Source organism: Monopterus albus, unplaced genomic scaffold (assembly GCF_001952655.1).
Source record: "Monopterus albus unplaced genomic scaffold, M_albus_1.0 scaffold472.1, whole genome shotgun sequence".
Taxonomy (NCBI): domain Eukaryota; kingdom Metazoa; phylum Chordata; class Actinopteri; order Synbranchiformes; family Synbranchidae; genus Monopterus; species Monopterus albus.
Genome location: NW_018128352.1, coordinates 96,345 through 119,480, shown reverse-complemented (window position 1 = coordinate 119,480; position 23,136 = coordinate 96,345). Strand labels below are relative to the sequence as shown.

General features: G+C 42.7%; 1 protein-coding gene across 1 annotated transcript in view; it reads left to right on the top strand.

Annotated features, from left to right (window-relative positions):
* Positions 1 to 489: 489 nt before the first annotated feature.
* LOC109952541 (desmoglein-2-like) overlaps positions 490 to 23,136 on the top strand; it is a 29,250-nt gene continuing 6,603 nt past the window's right edge. The window contains exons 1-13 of the mRNA XM_020587674.1: positions 490 to 579; positions 1,449 to 1,571; positions 2,727 to 2,885; positions 3,090 to 3,234; positions 3,383 to 3,543; positions 4,816 to 4,950; positions 5,181 to 5,366; positions 7,660 to 8,075; positions 8,179 to 8,321; positions 11,321 to 11,542; positions 13,103 to 13,333; positions 14,535 to 14,665; positions 22,269 to 22,571. Of these exons, the coding sequence (XP_020443330.1) occupies positions 490 to 579; positions 1,449 to 1,571; positions 2,727 to 2,885; positions 3,090 to 3,234; positions 3,383 to 3,543; positions 4,816 to 4,950; positions 5,181 to 5,366; positions 7,660 to 8,075; positions 8,179 to 8,321; positions 11,321 to 11,542; positions 13,103 to 13,333; positions 14,535 to 14,665; positions 22,269 to 22,571 (2,445 nt within the window). The remainder of the gene's footprint in view (positions 580 to 1,448; positions 1,572 to 2,726; positions 2,886 to 3,089; positions 3,235 to 3,382; positions 3,544 to 4,815; positions 4,951 to 5,180; positions 5,367 to 7,659; positions 8,076 to 8,178; positions 8,322 to 11,320; positions 11,543 to 13,102; positions 13,334 to 14,534; positions 14,666 to 22,268; positions 22,572 to 23,136) is intronic.

Genomic DNA, 23,136 nt, shown 5'->3' with positions numbered 1-23,136 from the left:
GAACACATACCGCAAAACACATATACAGTAGATGTATGTAATTCAACATCTGTGGACAAATGTCCAAAAAGTGTCACCTGATTACTTTTTAAATTCAGATTTCCACAGTTTGTTTCTGCTGCTCCCTGCCCACAGTGGAGGTGCATTCTGGGAGCTAAATTTCATCACCCTTCAGGGGATTGTAATTAAAATCAAGTTCCAGGAACATGAGGGGAGAGGCGGTGGGTTCTCACAGAGCTGTTGCCCATGACTGATTAACCAGAATGTTGATCCTGCCATCTTTGACCTTTAAAAGTCAAGAACCAGCAACCAGTATCACACTGTGGGATGGAGCCTTACATTGCCTTAATGTCATACTTTTTTAAACTCGATTGTTGGGGCCTAAAAAAAACCCCTAAGAACTGAAGCAGTCAAACTGTTTTTATCTTATCAGGGCCGCCACACAGGTGGTAGAATTGGTGCTAAGGCAGAACGGACTATGTTAGCAACATGGCTAACCACAAGAGAAGGTGTTTTCACTTTCAGAGCGGTATACGGGCCGATGAGGACCATTCTACTATGCTTTTCCACTCTCCCCGGGTCAGTCTGTGTTTAGAGGAGGGTGGAGTGGCTGTTCTCTCATGCTCTCACAAACAGAGCTGAGCAGAGTATGTGCGAGTCAAGGATCACAGTGCTCCTTAGTGCAACACTATTAGTAATGGAGACTATATGAGCAGTTTATCAAACAGTCGCTCAGTGAGGACTTGCAGAGATGTGACATCTTCACCACTTTGCCTGTGGTCCACTCACTGAAGTCCTCAATTTACCTCTAAAGCAAAGAGTGAAGTCCTTGAACCTTTTACCTCTAAACCAGTGAGTGCGTATTTACACACTGTGCTTGTAATGTTAACAGTTTAGGTGTGAAGATTCAGAAATTTAAGTGCAGAAGGGCTCGTTATCTTGGGCATTGGTGTTTGCAGGTCATTCTGAGTCAGAGGTTTGGCTTGGTTTCTGATGAGGTGTTACATTACACAGCATTGCTGGAGGGTTTTGGATGAAGTGCTGGTTCTTCTTGCTCTGAAGCCTGAAGGGGGCCCTCACCTACAACAACCTCCTTCACCACCAGTGTCCACCAGCAGGTTCTCAGGCTGCAATCTTCGCACATTGAATAGCCAGATGTAGAGGTTTTGTGACTGACTTGGCAAAGCCCCAACACTGGATTTCATGACAGTGCTTGAGGTTGACTATGAATATGTAAAAATACTGGACAATTGGACAATTTTCCAGGTTTTCTCTCCAATATGCACATTTAGTACTTCCTTTTTGGTACAGTTGCATCCTATGAAGGGATTTACTGACTTATCAACCTTTAATGAGATGTACCTGACTTTACATGTGTAGGCCACAGATTAGTCTTTCAGGTAAGGCTCCATTGTGGAGTAATTAGATCTGCTGTCTTGCATTTCCAGGCTGTTGCTGTGGTTTGGGCCAGTTCTGGAGACAATCTGGTAAGAAAAAAAAGAATCTGGATTCCCCCAGCAAAACCACTGGAGGAAAATATAGACAACACTCAGAAGGACTATATTACCAAGGTGAGTCACTGAACTGACTTTGATGTAATTGAATCACTGCAGATTCAGCAGCTAAGATTAAAACAAAAACATTATAAAAGGCACCTATACCTGATAAACATAAAAGAAAAGTTAGTATCTTATCTCCCTGCACACAGAGATGAGAATATGAAGCCCTTGAGCTCCTCCAACTGCCTCCGGTCTAATCGTTGCTCCAATATCATTTAAACTAGAAGATTTCTTAATTTGAAAACTAGTGGGACATACAGCCAGAGAAATATTAATTATAACGCCACCTTTGTGGTGCTGTATATCATCTTATTTGCTCATGTATTTGTGTTTGAACAGGACACATACCCTAAAAAGGAGAGACACTTTGGATTTTCAGAAATGATGCAGTATATCTTGGCCAAAATGAAATAATAAATTTCAGATGGTTATTGAAGTACAGAAAAAACGGTATAGTTTGTTTTTCATTTGAGTCAATAATCATGTTAACCTTTGTCCATTGCTTTGTGGAATTTTCAGTTTGACATGTCTCAATGACCCATTATCTCCCATCTCTCCTCGTCCCATTTAGGGCAAAACCCTGAATGAATGTGTAAACGGTCAAATTCATGTAAAAGGTCATGTTTCTTTTGTCATGAGCAATTCATGTAATCTATGTGTGAGTGCAGACGTTTGCTGTTTTGTACATTTGAATCCCAGTGGTCTCTCATCTCAACATTTACCTACAGAGCACACCACTATCATGTTGGTTGAAGTTTGCATCTTTATGAATAGATGAGAAGCTTGCATGGGCATACATTGACAAAATCAGTGTAAGCAACTAATGGCAGATCAAGCTTATGGACAGCACATCGTTCCATTTAGTGTGTGTTACTAACATTTGAAACACAAAATCTGCTGTAAATAACCATCAGCAGCCACAAGAGGGGGCCATTGGAACATGTTCTGCTTCTTCAGTAAACAACAAGCATGGATCTGTGTGGTGGAGCACAAGTAGCCAGACATGCTGGACAGACAGTACTTTAGAGGTAGTTTAGAGGTTTTTTTAGTCATTCACCTCTCAAGAAACAAGTAAAACTTTGCAACTAGCAGATGCAGATAAGGACTGAAATGAATATGAATTAGGCTACGTTTATCTGAATTCTTTCTTCTTTTTGGGTATTTCAGATTTTTTCAGATTTTGATGATGGCACAGGGAATATTAAGTACTCCCTGGAAGGCATTGGTGCTAACCAAGAGCCCAGAAACGTGTTTACAGTCAACTCTAAAAGTGGACTAATTCGTGTGACCCAAGTGCTTGACAGGGAGTTCATTGATACATACAATGTAAGTGACCCAAGATGGACTTTATTCTGTTTTACTGTACCTTTTCACTTTGATACAATATTTCAGTAAGTGCTGCTTTTCATGTACAATATTGAGATATGCGGCAAACATTTCCTACACATTCATGTCACAGACTATTTGTCTGCAAATGTACCTGCAAAAACAGATGATGGAGATGACAACATTTATCTTTTGCTCTTTCAGCTCTTGGGTGTTGCCAGGTTCAGGGATGATGACAGGCTGGCAGAGAAGAAAATTGACATACGACTCAAGGTTTTGGATCAGAATGACAATGCTCCAGTGTTTGGAGTCATGAAGGCCGGGGAGGTGGCTGAGCTCAGTCCTGCAGGTACTGCAGTGTGTCTGCTTCTGTGTACAATTCTTTCGATCCTCATATGTGACATCTGATATATGTGGTGTGTGGCAGAGTAATCCTTTAAATCTCCACGCAGCATATTTAGGTTTGATGACTGTTTCATTTATTGCTGTATTTACAGGAACATCAGTTATGAAAGTCATTGCAACTGATGCTGATGAACCAGGGAATGAGAACTCTCAGATTGCCTACTCCATCATAGCCCAGAGTCCATTCAACGACATGTTCTATATGAGAAGTGATGGGACTGTCTTCGTCAACAAGCCTTCCCTAGACAGAGAGGTAACCTATGAACTACAGCAACACCCAGATAATAATGTGTTTTCATTGGATCGAATCACATTGGATGTGTGTTGAAAAGCACAGCAGTGTAGTGCTGACTATAGATGAATGTGTGTAGGAGGGGCCTGCAGTTCCCAGCAGGCAGAACTCGGCATAAGACCAGTTCTTGAGAATAACTGTAGATATGGTATGATCCACTTTTATCATATTTGATGGTTCTTTGGGCCATAAATTTGAAAGTGTATTTCACTGAGGCTATCGCAATATATCATTATTATGAGAAAATACAGTATGTCATAATAACGTGAAAAATATCAAATCGAATCAAATCAAATGTATTTATATGGCACGTTAAAACAACAACATGTTGCCTGAAGTGCTTTGCATAGTATATAAAAAGCAAGCAGAGTAACAACAAACAAAACAAGTGGAAGAAATCACAGCTAGAATGCGACCCCAAAGCCAAAGTACACAGGTAAACCTATGACAAATGATTAAAACATCAAGTATGTCAAATGGAAGATATCAGAGTTCACTTGTTACTCAAAAGCTAATGTAAATCAATAAGTCTTCAGCAAAGATTTAAAAAGATTTAAATTTGTAACTGATCTAATATTAATTGGCAAAGCATTCCAAATTTGAGTTGCTGCCACTGCGAAAGCTCGGCCTCCCCAGTGCCTGTATCTAGACCCTGGGACTGATTCTTCAAAAGATGATCTGAGTTCTCTTTCAGGTTTGTACAAATGTAGCAGTCAGTGAGATAAGGAGATAAGGGCTAAACCATTGAGAACCTTAAAAACAAATACCAATATTTTAAAATCAATTCTAAAATGAACTGGCCAACAATGAAGAGAAGCAAGAATAGGAGTTACAGTATATGATCAAATCTGCAAGTTTTATTGGTCCTGAAATGCAGCTGTCCCAGCTTTTGTTGGAACAGGTCGCAGGCATCAGAACTGAAGTGAGTGTTTATTTTAAACAAAGAATAAAGTTGATGAGGTGTCACATCAAATAATGTGCTGCTGTATTGTTTTCAGTGTAATACTGGGCACAGATGATTTGCACAGTTTCAATTTTAATTTTCATTTTACATACCATCCCAACCGTTTCTGATTTGGGATTGTAGCTAACCATATCACATTCAGACAAGAAGATGTTAATAAATTGGCCAATTTGCTATTTTACATTTACACTTTTTGTATTATTCCCATCTCACTGCAACATGTGAAACATCCTCTACCACTGTAATTTATGATTGTTTTCTTATTTCAGAAAGTAGATCAATACATTCTGACAGTGAGAGGTCAAGACCTCAATGGCAAACCAGGGGGAAACAGTGGAACTGGCACCGTTACTATTAACATCCAAGATGTGAATGACAACCTTCCGACTTTGGAAAAAGAGAAGGTAGTTTTCTTTCTCACACTTTTTTATATATACACGTTATACTGTGCACTTTCCCAATAAGAATTTGTTTCAATGAAGGTTTTCAGAGATACATGTTTTCAGTGTTTTTTATGACAATATAAAAAAATATGGAAAAGTTGAATGTGCTCATGTTACAGATGACACCTTAAAGAACACTAATGTTGCTGAAATGAAGCCCGTGACATTCTTCTCCTGTGTTTTACTTGCAGTATGAGGGCAGCATTGAGGAAAACACACAGGGTGTGGAGGTGATGAGACTCAAATCTCAGGACCTGGACCTGAAGAACACAGACAACTGGGAAGCTGTGTATGATATTGTCAAAGGCAATGAGGCTGGGTACTTCAGCATTAGAACAGATCCCGTCACCAACGAGGGAATCCTAATGCTGGACAAGGTACTGCAGTTTAAACACAGAGAAATCATATGTGTCAGAATTCCAGTTTTCATTGGGCTCTTTGTGGTAAATGCAGTGACCATATACCAAGAACAAAAGAAATTAACTTGCTATTCATGAAAGGAGTCCGTGTAGACTTGACTACAAAAAGAAGTAGTAACTTAAGGGAGATTCATCCTGTACCCTCATGTGCACATGGATATGGACGAGGGACGTGCAGGCGTTCCTATTCATATTTCAAATCAAGGATCTGCGTTCTGTCCACATATACCAACAGCTTCCAGACATTGTGGTACATGCACAGTTGGGCTTTTGCTGTGCAGACCATCCACACAGAGTGTGCGTGGACCCTCACTGACCTGGGAAGATGATGAAAATGACATCACTTGACCTTAGGATCAAAGCATGAATAGCCTGTTAGAGACAAGGAGGTTTACAGCAAGATGCGATTTGCTTTTAGTTTGCCAAAAGTCACTAGGTTGATGTTAACTCACAGTTGCCCTCTGAAGTGTCATTATGGCCCATATATGAGGCAGAGGTACAAATGCCATCAATTTGCAGTGATTTTAAGGTAATTAGGAATACAAACTCAAGACATAAGCTTACTGTAAACATGTATGTAAGAACACTCAATTGTCCAAAATTCCAGGAGACTCCCTTCTGATACATCCATCAACCTATTTTCTGCCTCCTGTCCAGGACCTGGTCATAGGAACAGTAGACTAAGGTAACAGGACTAAGGTAGACCATGCATATTTATCTCCTGCCATGTCCTCCAGGTCATACTGCAGGATCTCAAGGTATTCTCAGGCCAGACTGGACATGTTCTCAGTCCCCCTTGAACTTTTCTGCAACATCTCCACAGGGAGGCATCAAGGAAGATGTCTCACCTACATCTTTTCAACACAAAATTCATCAGCTACTTCCTGATGTCTGACATACTCACCCTACTTCTGTGGGTGAACCCTGCCCCCATCTCAAGCAACCTCATTTTGCCAGGCTGTATCTGCAATGTCTTTAATTTGGTCATTACCTAAAACCCACATTTACAGGTAAGAGTTTAAAAGTTAGCAGTAAATTAAACACTTTGCCTTCAGGCTCAGCACCCTCTTCACTATGATGGGGGGGTTGAAGGGCTAGAACCATGCTGCCACATGTCATCTGGCGGGTTCAAACCCAGAACCTTCTTGCTGTGAGGTGGCAATGCTAACCTCACACAGAGCAAAACTAATCTTATTTACAGTATATAGAGCATTTAATGTCAGAGGAGATTCACTGTGCTTCACATTAGTAAACATATACTCACAGAGCATGTACCATACACATGTATAGAAATAATACCTGCACTAACGCCACAGTAAACCTTAACCAAGTAAAATAAAACTAATCAAATACGTAGCAGAAGAGGAACATTTACTGGCTGGTTTTAAACACTGTTTGGAGCACATACTGTATAATGCAGCCTAGTTAAGCAGCACCCAGGGTCACAAAAGCCAATAGCTGCTTAACCAACTTTCATTTAACTCTCGTAAGAGCCAGAAAGAACAGCTCTGCCTTCTCTGTGGAGAACAGTTGGGTTCAAATGTTCCTCAGAGTGTTACTTCCAACATCCAACAGGATCCTCAGTCTAGTAGTTCTCTTCCCTGTTGAAAACAGTATGAACTGAGCCTTGAACTTGACAGTTTCTCATAACCTCCCTGAAGTCAAACTACAGTCCTCCTCCATAGCCTTGTTGAAGTCCTCCCATAAGCAAGATTTGCCTTCATTGCTACAAAAGCTGTCATCCTTCTGATACCCGCCTACACTTTCTGAAGTAAATGGTAGATGGACTGAACTTACGGCCCAAGAACACATAGACAAGAGGAGCCAAAGAACTGAACCATTAACCCTTTGATTGAGGGATGCTCAAGGAAGCCCCAAAGTGTCCTTCAGCTTAAGACACAATTCTAGGCAGACAGCTCTGATATGGAACATGGTCCACTCTGACTCATGTCCCTAGTCTCACCCAGAGTTTAGGAACAATTACTTGTGTCAGTGGAGGTTGGCATCGGCCTGATACTGCCAGTCTTTGCCAGTCCAGGAGCTATTGCTCTTGACAAGGTAGTGGATATGTGAAGATCTCTCCACCACATCAAGGTGCCGATTCTCTGAAGGCGTAATGATGCTTGGCAATTTAACCAAGACAATGCAACGTATTCATTTTTGACTGTTTTCATTAACTGTTAACTGTTATTGTTAGAATATTGTAATAATATTATTGTTATAATCTGTGTTTGTGTGTGCCATTTCACAGGCTGTGGATTATGAAGATGTGAAGGATCTTGATCTAGGAATAACTGTGAGGAACAAGGCTCCACCATATGATGGATCTAGTGTATATTCAGGGGGTGGTATAAGTTTTGGAGGTGGAGCAGGGGGAGCAGGAGGAGCAGGGGGAGCAGGTGGAGCAGGAGGAGCAAGTGGAGCAGGAGGAGGAGGTGGTGCCGGTGCAGGAGGTGCATCTGGAGGATCATCATGGCAAAGTGTGACCACATATAAAACCTATCCAGTCAAAATCAATGTGAAGAACCAGGTTGAGGGGCCACATTTTGACCCCAAAGTCAAAGCTATTCCCATCTCAGAGGGAGGCCACTCCATCAATATTAACAATGCTATTGCCCGCTATGCTGCAATAGATGGAGACACTGGGAAACAAGCTGAGAATGTCAGGTCAGTGCAATCACATGAATGCCTCTGCAGTTAAGAATACACTGTCAGCTCCATTTATTTATTATATTCAATAAGAATAACTGACAATGCATTTTTGCTGTAGGTATGCCAAAGGCTCAGACCTTGACAACTGGCTAACCATCGACCCAAAGACCGCTGACATCAAACTGAACAAGATGCCTGACAGAGAATCTCCATTCCTGGTCAATGGGACATATTTTGCTAAAATACTCTGCATTTCAGAAGGTACAATGCTCTACTATATATCTGCTCCAGCTGCAAGTGTTGTACATGTAGGACTAGTATTCTTAGGAAAACATATGTGTAGAAAGGTATGACACATTAAGCTGACAGGACAAGGTAGGTGAGTTTCTGCGTACGTTGTGTGTATAGAACAGAGCAACATAGTAGAGCTACAGTATGGAAAATCAGAATGACAACATTTTCAGTTATAGTGGATATGATCTTGGAGGATGTTGAGCCACACAACCTCCTTTCCGCCATGAAGATCTGGAATGAGGACAGACTGCACAAACAGACTGGAGAAGGAAACAAATACACAAAGAAGAGAGAGACAAGGATAACATGAACACAAGGGAGGGAGAGACAAGGAACAGACTGGGACTCCTGGAGGATAAAAATCCTGATCTAAAACATATGTAATGAAGCACCAGCACAGTGGGGAGGGACAGGTCCTAGGGCAGCTGAGGGCTGGACCAGCTGTGGATGCCTGAGAGGACAGAGAGCAGGAGAAGAGATAGAGGCACACAGCCTTGATGTTAATGTGCTTGAGGGAACAAGCACACAAGCAGAAACAGTTTGGGAACCACCACCGTAGGAGAAGCAGAGTTGGAATCTGAATCCTTTGAAGTCAACACAAGTCACTTTATTTAATGGCACCTTTAAAACAACAGAATTTGACCAAAAGGCTGTCCAATATTAAAAGAGATAGCTAAAGAAATAAAGAAGAATCACAGTCAATCATAGTAAAAGCAAAGAGTCTTGGGCAGGTTTAAAAGCCAAGCGGAAAAATTAGTTTTTTGGCAAAATGTATATATCATTATAATTTGTTCCATAGTTTTGGAGCAATTAACATGAATGTACAGGTGAAGTCAATAACACTCATAGTGGCACCTGTAAGTGTTTGGGGTTTATTAGGCAGCTAGTGAACATTGGAAAAATGGGCAAGTTTAAGGATATGGGTGACTTTGACAAGGGCCAACTTGTGATGTCTGGGTGACTGGGTCAGAGTGTCATGTTTGCCCAAGGTTCACTGATGCACGTGAGGAGCAAAGGGTACTCCGTGTCCGATCCCACATAAGAGCTACTGTAGCACAAATAGCTGGAAAACTTGATGCTGGTTACAGTGCATCGCAGCTTACAGCATATGGGCCTCTGTAGTGGCAGACAGAGTCCCCATGTTGACCCCTGTCTACTGTCAAAAAGCACCTACAATGGGCAAGTGAGCAACGGGACTGGACCATGGAGCATATCTGGTGGATCATATTTTCACTTACATCATGTGGATAGCTGTATGTGTGTGCGTCGCTTGCTCGGGGAAGAGATGGCACCAGGATGCACTAATGGGAAGAAGGCAAACCAGCAGAGGCAGTGCTATGCTTTGTGAAATGTTCTGCTGGGAAACCTTGGGTCCTGCCATTCACATGGATGCAACTTTGACACATACAGTACCACTTACCTAAACACTGCTGCAAACCAAGTACACCCCTACAGTACATATATGGCAACAGTATTCCCTGATGGCAGCAGGATACTGTGCCCTGCCACACTGCAAAAATGGTTCAGGAATGGTTTGAGGAGCACAACAATGAGTTCAAGGTGTTGACCTGGCCTCCGAATTCCCCAGGTCTCAATCCAGCTGAGCATTTTTAGGATGCGCTGGACAAATAAGTCTGATCCATGAGGGGCCCACCTTGCAACTTACTGGACTTGAAGGATCTGCTTCTGACGTCTTAGTGCCAGATACCAGAGAACACCTTCAGAGGTCTTGTAGAGTCCATGCCTCATTGAGCCTGAGCAGTTTTGGCAGCACACAGTGTTGGGCAGGTGGTCATGGCTGATAGTGTATGTTCCACTGTGAGACTCGGTCTGGACCACTGAGGAACAAGCTAGTAATGTGGGTTTTCACTACAATAGTAAGGGCTGTTTCAGTGGAGTGATGATACAAAGACAAAGTGAAGTGCAGAGTTAAGAAGAAAATGTTTTCAAGACATTTTGTGATCTGAGCTGTAAAAACATCTTCACCATAGTTTTATTTGTATAGCACTTTACACACACAACACAGCTGACCCGAAATGCTTTACAGCAAACAGAGCAAACTGACTTTCTCCAGGCCAAAGGAGCAGAGAATTAACCTGAATCTGAGCACAGTGCAGAGCTGACTAGAGCTTGATTTTACTACCCGATTGATTTGTTAACAAAAGCAGACAGTGACTCAAGGTGAAGAATAATGTTGTTAGTTAAATGATGAGGTCCAAATAATATAACTTCAGATTTATTCTCATTAATATGGAGGCTGTTCACAGCCATTCAAGGTTTTGTCTTGAAGACAGTTTTAAGGTATGTGAGTTTTAGTTAGTAGGATCTTGGGGGGTTCTCCACAAACCAGTGTACTGACTGTGCAAGTGTTAGGTGTAGCTAGTTAGCAACCAGAACAATATATTTCTCCACTGTTCTCACCAAAAACTGCCATAAATCCAGGGTACTCTTCGCTCTGTTAAACTCTGTCACCTCCCTAAATACTAATTCCTGTTAAGAGCCCTCTGTTAATGATTGTGAAGATTTCCTTGACTTCTTTATAGACAAAGAACTTTATATAGGTATCACTCCTAAGATGAATAACATCCTCAGCCCTCATCTTGATTCACTTGTTACTTGAGTCACTGTTTTTTAAAATCTCATGGAGAAAATTAAAAAAAAAACACTGGAGATATATTTAATTCATCTTTTAAGTTTGACAAAAAAAAATCAATCAGGTAGCAACATCAAGCTTCAATGAGAAAGTCTTCATTTCTTCCTTTAGTGTAACTCCCTAAGATTACAAAAGTCCAAGTCACAAGAAAGAAGCAAGGAGAACATTTTCTTCACCGTCAACCTAAACACATTTTGCAGGTCAGCCAACAGGGGTAATGAAGTGATTATCTCTGAATGTTTCTCAAAAAAAAGGAGAAATAAACAAAGAAAATGCTGAATGATTTGTTCTTGTCTTTGTCTTTCTAACACAGACATGCCTGATAAAACAGCCACTGGCACCATAGCCATCCAGGTGGAAGATTTTAATGATCACTGCCCCACCCTTACCAGTAACATCCAGACTATGTGTACCACACATGATGCTGTTACTGTGAGCGCTGCAGATGCGGATCCATTCCCTAACGGGCCTCCTTTTGACTTCGTCATCATCCAAGAGGGCACTCAGGGCAAATGGCAGGTTGAGCATCTCAATGGTGAGTAGAATACTGCCAGTTATGTCAAAGACTTCCAGAATGCCCATGTGAAAAAGTCAAATCCAACCTTTAGTCTTTAATCAGAATCAGAATCAGAATCAGCTTTAATGGCCAGATGTGTTGGGCACACGAGGAATTTGACTCTGGTACATTGACTCTCACTATGTGTTATGGTGTCATGTCGATCGGCTTCCTGGCTTTGTTTGTTTACCTGTTCTCTTCCCGGCTCCTCTGTCACCGCAATTAGTCGCCATGTCTGTCACCTGTTGCCTGTTATCTCCCGGTCCTGTCCTTTGCGGTTCTCCCTGCAATCAGTCATCATTCCTTCCACCTGCCGTTCATTGTCTCCCGGTCCCGTCAGATATATATACCACCGTGTCTGCCGCTGCGCTTTTGCTGGTTCATGCACAAATGATACGCATACGATACCCTATGTTTATGCTACTCGTCTGTCAGTGCTACCCGGTCTATCAGTGCTACTCAGTTTGTCAGTGCTACTCAGTCTGCCAGTGCTAAGTGTGACCCTGCCACCCTGGTCCTTCCTGGTGTTGTCTTCTCTCTGGTCTCCTGCTCGTCTCCTGGGTCCTGCGTTTGCCCTGCTCCTCATCCCCCTTGGTTCCTGCCTGGTCTCCTCATCCCCCTTGGTTCCCGCCTGGTCTCCTCATCCCCCTTGGTTCCCGCCTGGTATCCTTATCCCTCTTGGTTCCCGCCTGGTCTCCTCATCCCCCTTGGTTCCTGCCTGGTTTCCTCATCCCCCTTGGTTCCCGCCTGGTTTCCTCATCCCTCTTGGTTCCCACCTGGTCTCCTCATCCCTCTTGGTTCCTGTCTGGTCTCCTCCCTGGGTCCTCGTCTTTGGCTTGACCTTATCACGCTAATTATCGTCGTCCCCAGCCTTACCTGTGTTTTGGTCAATAAACCACTTTCTTTGGCTCCTACTCCTCCTGGTCTGTGTCTGCAACTGGGGTCCACACCACACTCATACGTAACACTATGTATGAACAAATTCTTATGCACGGCAGTAGCAAAGGGCAAGTAAACAATATAAGGCTGAGAGAACAGAAAATAAAGTAATGTGCAAACAAACAAAGGAATGTTCATTAGGAAGCACGATAAAAAATAAAGTAAATAGAGACCTGTATGATGGTATTGAATGCCAAGCTGAAGTCCACAAAGAGGGCCCATGCATAGGTCCCTGGGGAGTCGAGGTGTAATGCAGTGCCATGTTCACTGCATCGTCCACTGACCTGTTTGCCCGGTAGGCAAACTGCAGAGGTCTACAGTGTCCTTCAGGTTGGCTGACACAAGTCTTTCAAAGGACTTCATCCTTTTCACAGATCGGTAGAGGTTGGGGGCTGGAGGGAAGGGTGGTAATTGTTGGGGGAGCAGCTGCTGGGTTTGAGGTGGGGACGGTGAGGGGGCAGTGTTTGTCAAACCTGCAATAGAATACATTCAGGTCATTTGCCAGTTAATCAAGAAAACTGTTCGTAACATTTTACAAACCTAAAGTGAAAACACTTTAGGTTGATTTTCTATGTTTTATGTTTGTCTTGTTGCCCACAGACACTGCAGCTATCCTGAGGGCCCAGGAGCACCTGTGGCCTGGAGTCTATGAAGTGGAATTCAGTGTGAAGGATGAGCAGGGCCTGGCCTGTCCAGAACCACAGAAAGTCAAGGTCCAAGTCTGTACCTGTGAGGATGGAGTAGCATGTGGAAAACGAGATGACAGCAAAGAAACAAAGTTAGGACCTGCGGGCATCGGGCTGCTACTGCTGGGCCTGCTGCTCTTACTACGTAAGTAACATGTGATGCTTGTTCTGATGAAGGGTCATGTGATCAGACACTGAACACCTTCATTGTGCACATCTTAAATTCTTGTTTGCTCACTTTTAACCTATGAATGGACTCCCTCCTTGTCACAGCCTTTGAGCTAGGTTGTGACAAGGCGGACTTGAGTTTAGTACAAAGATTATGCAAATTATTATCATAGCTTTGACCACTTGCAGTTAAAATTCATAAAGGGTCTATTATGGAGCAATTAAGTTTGTCTTGTCTTACAGACAACCTGCAAACCATTAACCTTTATTTAAAATCCTACCTTTCTTTCCAGATTCAAACCTGGTAAACAGACCCATCTCTAACATTTCTATCATTCCACCATAACACTATTACTACACATTCAATTTATGTGCACAAATACTGAACATACAATAACAGCAGCTCTAAACTAAACTACAAACATTAATCTTACACCTTAAAATTATTTTAAACAACAACCCACTATCACTAAATATTCAACTGGATTAAGGACAAAAATGCCCCAGCAACTCAAAGTAACTGACAGTAACAAGTTTTTTCTCCTCTTTTTTTTAATCTGTGCAAAACATAGCACACAGAAGAGCTTCTGCTTGACAACAGATTTTCACCTATGTGTGTTTTGTTCTGAAGTCACATTTGATCAGGGGAGATTTTGTTAGATCCCTGGTCACCAGAATTGGCTTCTCTGAAATTGTTCAGTAGAAACAGCTAGTGCGCGGTCCTGCCTCTTGTCTGAACTGTCTAGTGTGTGCTCTTAAGATAAAAATGGGAAAAAAAATCTGTTAACGATTTTGCTATGTCTGTGGCCTCTCACATTTTTTAAATCAATTAAGATGATAAAATCCTCTAGTGTGGGTCCAGCCTAACTGTTACAGAAAGAAATTTTTTTTTTTTACTTTAAGATGCGATTACTGGTCTGGCCAGCAGGTGTCAGTAACCAACTCTGACAACGTTCTTAGGGAAGCCCACAGTGCAGTTTCCAGTCAACCAGGACGGCTCTCCCCAAACCTACTGTTGTAAAGAGCTGCATCGATGGCCTGTTACAAGACAAGACATAACCATGTTGTATTGTGCCCCGTAAACTGAAACTACACCACCTTTACTAGGGGATCTCAGAGGAACACTGCAGTCCCCACACTACACAAGTAAGACTAACACTTTGTTGCTGTCATTACAGTCATTCCTCTGTTGCTGCTCTTCTGCCAATGTGGGAGTGGTGCAGGTCTACCAGGGGGTTTTACTGAGATGCCTTTTGATACCAAATCACACCTCATCAACTACCGCACTGAGGGCCAAGGAGAGAATGCAGTAAGACCACCAAACTGGCCTTTGATATACAGTGGGTACGGAAAGTATTCAGAACCCCTTAAATTTTTCACTCTTTGTTATATTGCAGCCATATGCTAAAATCATTCAAGTTCATTTTTTTTCCTCATTAATGTACACACAGCACCCCATATTGACAGAAAAACACAGAATTGTTGACATTTTTGCAGATTTATTAAAAAAGAAAAACTGAAATATCACATGGTCATAAGTATTCAGACCCTTTGCTCAGTATTTAGTAGAAGCACCCTTTTGAGCTAATACAGCCATGAGTCTTTTTGGGAATGATGCAACAAGTTTTTCACACCTGCATTTGGGGATCCTCTGCCATTCCTCCTTGCAGATCCTCTCCAGTTCTGTCAGGTTGGATGGTAAACGTGGGTGGACAGCCATTTTCAGGTCTCTCCAGAGATGCTCAATTGGGTTTAAGTCAGGGCTCTGGCGGGGCCATTCAAGAACAGTCACGGAGTTGTTGTAAAGCCACTCCTTCGTTATTTTAGCTGTGTGCTTAGGGTCATCGTCATGTTGGAAGGTGAACCTTCGGCCCAGTCTGAGGTCCTGAGCACTCTAGAGAAGGTTTTCGTCCAGGATATCCCTGTACTTGGCCACATTCATCCTTCCCTCGATTGCAACCAGTCGTCCTGTCCCTGCAGCTGAAAAACACCCCCATAGCATGATGCTGCCACCACCATGCTTCACTGTTGGGACTGTATTGGACAGGTGATGAGCAGTGCCTGGTTTTCTCCACACATACCACTTAGAATTAAGGCCAAAAAGTTCTATCTTGGTCTCATCAGACCAGAGAATCTTATTTCTCACCATCTTGGAGTCCTTCAGGTATTTTTTAGCAAACTCATGCGGGCTTTCATGTGTCTTGCACTGAGGAGAGGCTTCCATCAGGCCACTCTGCCATAAATCCCCGACTGGTGGAAGGATGCAGTGATGGTTGACTTTCTACAACTTTCTCCCATCTCCCGACTGCATCTCTGGAGCTCAGCCACAGTCATCTTGGGGTTCTTCTGTACCTCTCTCACCAAGGCTCTTCTCCCCCGATAGCTCAGTTTGGCCAGACGGCCAGCCCTAGGAAGGGTTCTGGTCGTCCCAAACGTCTTCCATTTAAGGATTATAGAGGCCACTGTGCTCTTAGGAACCTTAAGTACAGCAGAAATTTTTTTGTAACCTTGGCCAGATCTGTGCCTTGCCACAATTCTGTCTCTGAGCTCTTCAGGCAGTTCCTTTGACCTCATGATTCTCATTTGCTCTGACATGCACTGTGAGCTGTAGGGTCTTATATAGACAGGTGTGTGGCTTTCCTAATCACGTCCAATCAGTATAATCAAACACAGCTGGACTCAAATGAAGGTGTAGAACCATCTCAGGGATGATCAGAAGAAATGGACAGCACCTAAGTTAAATATATGAGTGTCACAGCAAAGGGTCTGAATACTTATGACCATGTGATATTTCAGTTTTTCTTTTTTAATAAAACTGCAAAAATGTCAAAAATTCAATGTCAATATGGGGTGCTGTGTGTACATTAATGAGGAAAAAAATGAACTTAAATGATTTTAGCATATGGCTGCAACATAACAAAGAGTGAAAAATTTAAGGGGGTCTGAATACTTTCCGTACCCACTGTAAATATCTCAACAAATATCTTGGTATATTTTGTAATGAAATGCTAAATAGCCTTTGAGAACAATTACAAAGAAAAGTAAATATTCATAGGGAAGATTTACAGTAGGTGTGACAATACTTCTTACATTGTCAAGAGAACAACAATAAAAGAGAATTGGAATCTTTGTGCACTAATTGATTTGTTTCTGGATGCCCTAAAGCACCTCTTTTTTTATGCCTTAGGAGTCCATTGAGGGAATTTCTTGAAATTTAGCACAAACATCAATTTAAACCCAAGGACGAACTGATTGGATTTTACTGGTTAAAAGTCACTGTACCTAACATCTGTCCCATTTCCATTAGTTTGACTGGCTGGCAGAAGCATACACCCGCAAAGTGGTAATTCTAGTTTCCACCTGAATCTGTGTGTACACACCACAGCTGTTTAAATACAGTCATGGCCAAAAATATTGGCACCCCTGAATTTCTGTCAGATAACTCACCACTTCTCCCAGAAAACCGCTGCAATCCCAAATTCTTTGGTATTCTCATGTTTATTTCTTTTGTTTGCATTGGAACAACACAAAAAGGCAGATATGATCCATTCCACACAGAATTCCAAAAATGGACTGGACAGAATTATTGACAACTTTTCATCATCAAAAACAGTTTGATATCCAGTCTGTGATGCTCATTTAATTTGTAATGAAACTCCTCTGTAGCAACCAACGGGTGATGGCAACAGAAATCACACTTGTAACTTGGTTAAAATAGAGAAAAGTTGACTCAACCTTTGTGTCATGTGGACCACACTGAGCATGGAGAAAAGAAAGAAGAGCAAAAAATTGTCTGAGGATTTGAGAACCACAATAGTGGAAAAGTCTGGACAGTCTCAAGGCTCCAAGTCCATGTCCAGAGATCTGGATGTTCCTGTGCCCACTGTGCACAACATTGTCAAGACGTTTACGGTCCATGGCGCTATGGCTGATCTCCCTGGACATGGACGAAGGAGAGCAATAGATGACAGATTGTAACGAAAGATTGTTCAAAACACAGGGTGCAACAGTGTCAGCTCACACTATCCGTCACCACCTGAATGTCAAGGGACACTATGGTAGGAGACCCAGGGGACCCACTGCTGACACATAGACATAACAAAGCCAGATTGGAGTTTGTCAAAACTGACCCGAGGAAGCCGCATTCCTTCTTGGAGAATGTCCTGTGGGCAGATGAGACTAAAATAGAGCTTTTTGGTTGAGCACATCATTCTGCTGTTTTCAGAAAATGAAATGAGTCCTTCAAAGAAAAGAACACCTCCCTACAGTCAAACACGATGGAGGTTCACTGATGTGTTGGGGTTGCTTTGTTGCTTCAGCCACTGGATGTCTTGACTGTGTGTGTGGCATTATGAAATCTAAAGACTACCAATGAATTCTGGGGCACAATGTAGGGCCCAGTGTCAGAAAGTTGGGTCTATCAGAGTTCATGGGTTTTATACCAAGACAATGACCCAAAGCAGACTTCAACAAGAACCAGAAATGGTTTCAGACAATGTGCTGGAGAGTTGTGAAGTGGTCAGCAGTGAGCCAGGATCTAAATCCCATAGAGCTCCTGTGGAGAGATCTCAGAACAGCAACTGGGAGAAGGAACCCTTCAAATGTGAGAGACCTGGAGCAGTTGGTAAAAGAAGAGTGATCCAAAAGTCCAGTAGAGAGGTGGAAGAAACTCAATGATATTTACGGGAAGAGACTGATTTCAGTTATTTTGTCCAGAGGGTGGGCTATATTAAAGTGAGGCTGTCAGTAATTCTGTCCAATCCATTTTTGGAGTTTTCTGAGGAATGGATCAGATTTGGCTTTTTTGTGTTGTTCTAATGCAAACAAAAGAAATAAAGATGAGAATACCAAAGAATTTGGGATTGCAACACTTATCTAGAAGTGGTGGTTATCTGATAGAAATGCAGGGGTGCCAATATTTTTGGCCTGACTGTAGTACACTAGCACTGTGGAAGTATGATAAACAACAAAGTAAAAGCAGCATCTGTATAATAGAGATAGGTAATGCCGTGAATATAGACTTGTAATTATTCATTCAGCAGACACCTCTGTCCAAAGTATCACACAGAGGATGTACAATGGAAGCCATAGTAGATCAAGGAGAATGATTGCTCTAATACTAAAGAGACAAGGCTGCAGGCGCATAAAGTAAAAAAAAAAAAAAAGAAGAGGTAGAGAGAAAGCCTGTTAGGTGGAGGAGGTCATCTCAGAAAAGGTACATCATTAAGCAACTTCTGAAGGCAGAGAGGATTCTGCTAATTGATTTGAATTCGGTAAATTGTTACACTACTGAAGCACTATTAAGATGTCACATTTTGAGGCATTCTTAGAAACCTGAGCCAACATTATCAGCCAGTACGTAAGTTTTTCAGACCCTTTCAAGTTTTCTACATTTTGTCACGTTTCAGACTCATCTTAAAAGGATTCAGTTCATTTTCTCATCAGTCTACACACAATGACAAAGTGAAAACAGGTTTTTGACATTTACATAAGTATTCCAACTCTTCACTTAGTCCTTGTTAAAAGCACCTTTGGCCACAATGACAGTCTTAAGTCCTCTTGAGAATGAAGCTGCAAGCCTGGCACCTTTCTTCTGTTCTTCTTGGCAATCAAGGTCACCCAGGTTGGGTGAGGAGCATTGGTGCACAGTGATTTTTCAGGTCTCTCCAGAGATGCTCTCGTTTTCAGGTCCAAACTCTGGCTGGGCCACTCCAAGTGTTATGGTTTAGTCCCCCTCACCAGGAGGGTGAGGGAGAACTGGGGTTGGACTCAAGATGGCTGAACCAGGTGCTAATACAAAAAAAGGAGGTTTAATGGAATAAAAACAACAAAGTGACAGCATAACAGGGTCCATAATACATACAACCAGGGAAGGGCAGTGATGACTAAGGAGACCAGGACAAACAGGTGAACACACAAACTAACTACAGGATCTAGGATAGCAGAGGATGAGAACGGACAGGCGAACAAAAAGAACCAATAAGAAACTGTCAGCAAAGAATCTTACACACTCCAAAAAAAAAAAAAAATGCGGCTCAAACACAACATTTGTAACTTACTGGGTGTAAGTATTGTCCGTTACATGTTGCATTGCTCCGGCGAAGGCGGAGTGTCTGCCTGAGGTATAAATAAGGAGGAAAACTAATCAGGGGGATGCACCCCAGCTGTGTGCACCGACAAACGAGTCGCCAATTACCGAGTGCAACACAGCTGAGGTGCAGAATCCCGCAGATCAAGAAAACAGAGGAGAGAAAGGCGGAGGAGAGGCAGCGGCCGCCGAGCAGCCCTCACACCAGGTTTTTATAGTTTTACTGAAACCATTCCTGTGCTTCCTTGGCGGTGTGCTTCGGGTCATTGTCTTGTTGAAATGTAAACCTTCGTCCCAGCCTGAGAACCTGAGCGCTCTGAAGAAGATTTTCATTCAGATTTGCTCTGCATTTTCCTGCATCCATTCTTCCCTCTGTCCTGACTAGTCTCCCAGTGCCAGCTGCAGAAAACTATGCCCACAGCATGATGCTGCCACCACCGTGTTTGACTGTAGGGGATATGATTTTTTTTTTTTAAACATGGCGCCCACTGAGGCAAACGTGTTTGCGCGTTCCACTCTTTTTCTTCATTTTCTTCTTTTTTGCGTGCTTTTTGCTTTTTCTGCAGTGCACAAATGTCATGTACTGCTTACATACAACAGACAGGCATTGCTAGATATCATCAACTCACAAAGCCACTGGGAATTTACTGGTTTCATACCACTGGAGCTACAACTCATTGTCCACTCCGACAACAATAACAAAGACAAGGACAACCACCATCACCCCAGAGCACCAGGCACAAGCGAGCAGGCTGAAATCAGGAGAGCAACCCAGAGACGGAGATGGGGCAGGCGAGGAGGACTCCATGCTAGGCTAAAAGCTCGCGCTACCCGACCGCCATTACCCAGCCTCTTCCTAGCTAACGTACAATCTCTGGAAAATAAACTCGATGAGCTAAGGGCTAGGATTACAGCACAATGGGAAATCAGAGAATGCTGTGCTCTAGTTCTCACCAAGACTTGGCTTTCTGACAGAGTTCCAGACTCAGCGATTCAGCTACAAACACATGCTGTACATCGAAGCGATCGCACTGCTGCTTCAGGGAAGATAAAAGGAGGTGGTGTGTGTGTGTTTATCAATAACTCATGGTGTGGAGATGTACAGACTGTTAATAAGCACTGTTCGCCACACGTAGAGTTTTTATTGCTGAAATGCCGGCCCTATTATCTAGCAAAAGAGCATAGTGCCATGTTTCTGGCTGCTGTGTATGTTAGCCCAAGAGCTAATCCCTCTGCGGCTCTCAGCAAACTCTATGATGTCATCAACGCGCTAGAGACAGTACACTCAGATGCTGTATTTATCGCTGCAGGCGACTCTAACCAGTGCAATTTACAAACTGTACTCCCCAAATATTACCTACATGTGAGCATTCCCACTTGGGGCAAGAACACTCTGGATCATGTTTACAGTAATATATGTGGTACATACAGGGCTGCACCCTGCCCTCACCTTGGACGCTCGGACCACATTTCTTTGTTCCTGTATCCAGCCTACAGACAAAGACTGAAGCAAACAAACCCTGTCACCAAACAAATTAAACTCTGGACCCTAGAGACTGAAGGCACCCTGCAGGACTGTTTCGCCCAGACAGACTGGGATGTATTCCAGACAGACTGGGATGTGTTTAAAGCTGCAGCCACCTCAGAGGACTTTTCTGTCAGCGTACAGGATTATGCTGAGTATGTGACCGAATACATTAGCACATTGTATCAACAACATTGTGCCCACCATACAAGTCAGGAGGTTCCCCAACCAGAAGCCCTGGATAAACAGTCAGTATGCCACATGCTGTGTGCTTGCTCTCATGCATTCAGATCAGGCGATGCAATGGAGTACAAAGCTGCAAAGTACAGACTGAGGAAGGCCATCACAGCAGCCAAGGGGTGGTACAGAGATAAGCTGAATGGGTTCTATTCTACTGCTGACTCTGGGCGGATGTGGCAAGGCCTGCAGCACATCACAGACTACAGGACCACCACCAGCATCATCAGCTCCACAGACAGCCTGCTGGATGACCTCAACACCTTCTACACCCGCTTTGAGACCTCCATTGATTGGTGGAGCACTGCGCTGATGGTTGTTCTTCTCTAAGGTTCTCCCATCTCCAGAAGGGAACTCTGGATCTCACTCATAGTGACACTTGGGTTCTTGGTTACTGTTCTGACCAAGGCCCTTTGCCCCTGATTATTCAGTTTGGCTGGGCAGCCAGATCTATGAAGACTGGTGATGGTTCCAAATATCTTCCATCTGAAAATGATGGAGGCTACCGTGCTCTTGGGCACTTTGAATGTTGCAGAAATTTTCTTGTATCCTTGCCCAGATGTGTGTCTTGACACCACAGTATCTCACAGGTCTGTGGACAGTTCTCTCCACCTCAAGACTTTGTTTTCACTCTGACATACACCATCAACTATGACACCTTATATAGACAGGTGTGTGCTTTCCCTAGTTATATCTAGCACATTAAATTAGACACAGATGGACTCTAATCAATCTGTAGAAGCATCTCAATGACACCAGAGCAAGTGTCATAACAAAGGGTCTGAATACTTATGTAAATGGGTATTTCACTCATTTGTTTTTAATAAATTAACAAAACACTCCAACAACCTGCTTTCACTTTGTCATTGTGGAGTCTTGTGTGTAGATTGATGAGAAGAAAAAGAATTGAATCTATTTAAAGATGAGCCTAAAATATAAGAAAATGTGGAAAACTTGAAAGGGTCTGAAAACATTCCATTCCAAGCATTTTACAGCTAAAGGTAGTTTTCTGTTTGCTGACTGTTGACTGTAATCTGACATTTGGATCCTTGGTCTTTGTAGGAGGTGCCACTGATAAACATGCCAACACAGGTGGATGGGAATGGTTTCAAAATGAGGGATAGTGGTGCCTCAGCAATGGTGAAGTCTGTCGCTTCCATGGATGGGATAAATGAGGCCCAGTATTCAGGTGGTTTTGCTGGTGGCCAAATGGAAGAAGCATGGGCAAACAGGAACCAGTGGAACATCGGTGGCTCCTACCATACGGCTAGGTTTGAGGACAGGGGAGCAGCAGGAGGAGGTGGCGGAGGAATTTATGATGGCATAGCTCTGCCAGACCACTTCCTTGGACAGTACTACACTCAGGTGAGGAATCAGCTGACCACCTGGAAAGCCTCAACAGCCAGTTTCCTTGCAGTAACAGCCCAGAAAAACTTGCACTGATGTCAGTGTTGTCTTTATTCGTTGTAAGAGCACTTATACTTAAAAACGAACACAAGAGGGCAGAGTACCACATTTCAACACTGTCAAATTATAATCTTACAACACTCCCACTTAATTTTACAACTATGTTGCAATATAAACACATGACAGTACTAAGGGTACTGCTCTATTTCACAAACACAAACCATAAAGGAACATATCCATAATCTTGTTAGTCATGTTTTCATAACATATTCAACAATAAACAGCACAGATTTTTTTCTTTTAACCAGTGGTTCTAGTAAACACACTTAGACTGGGTTAAGCCCAATGTCTTTTCTAAGTTGTTCAAACTTTTATTTTGTCAAGGGCTTGGTTAGGATATCAGCCTTCATTTCAACTGTTGGACAATATTGCAGTTGTATTTGTCCATTTTGCACACATTCACGAATGTAGTGGTAGCGAATGTCTATGTGCTTTGTTCTTGCATGATCAACTGGGTTCTTTG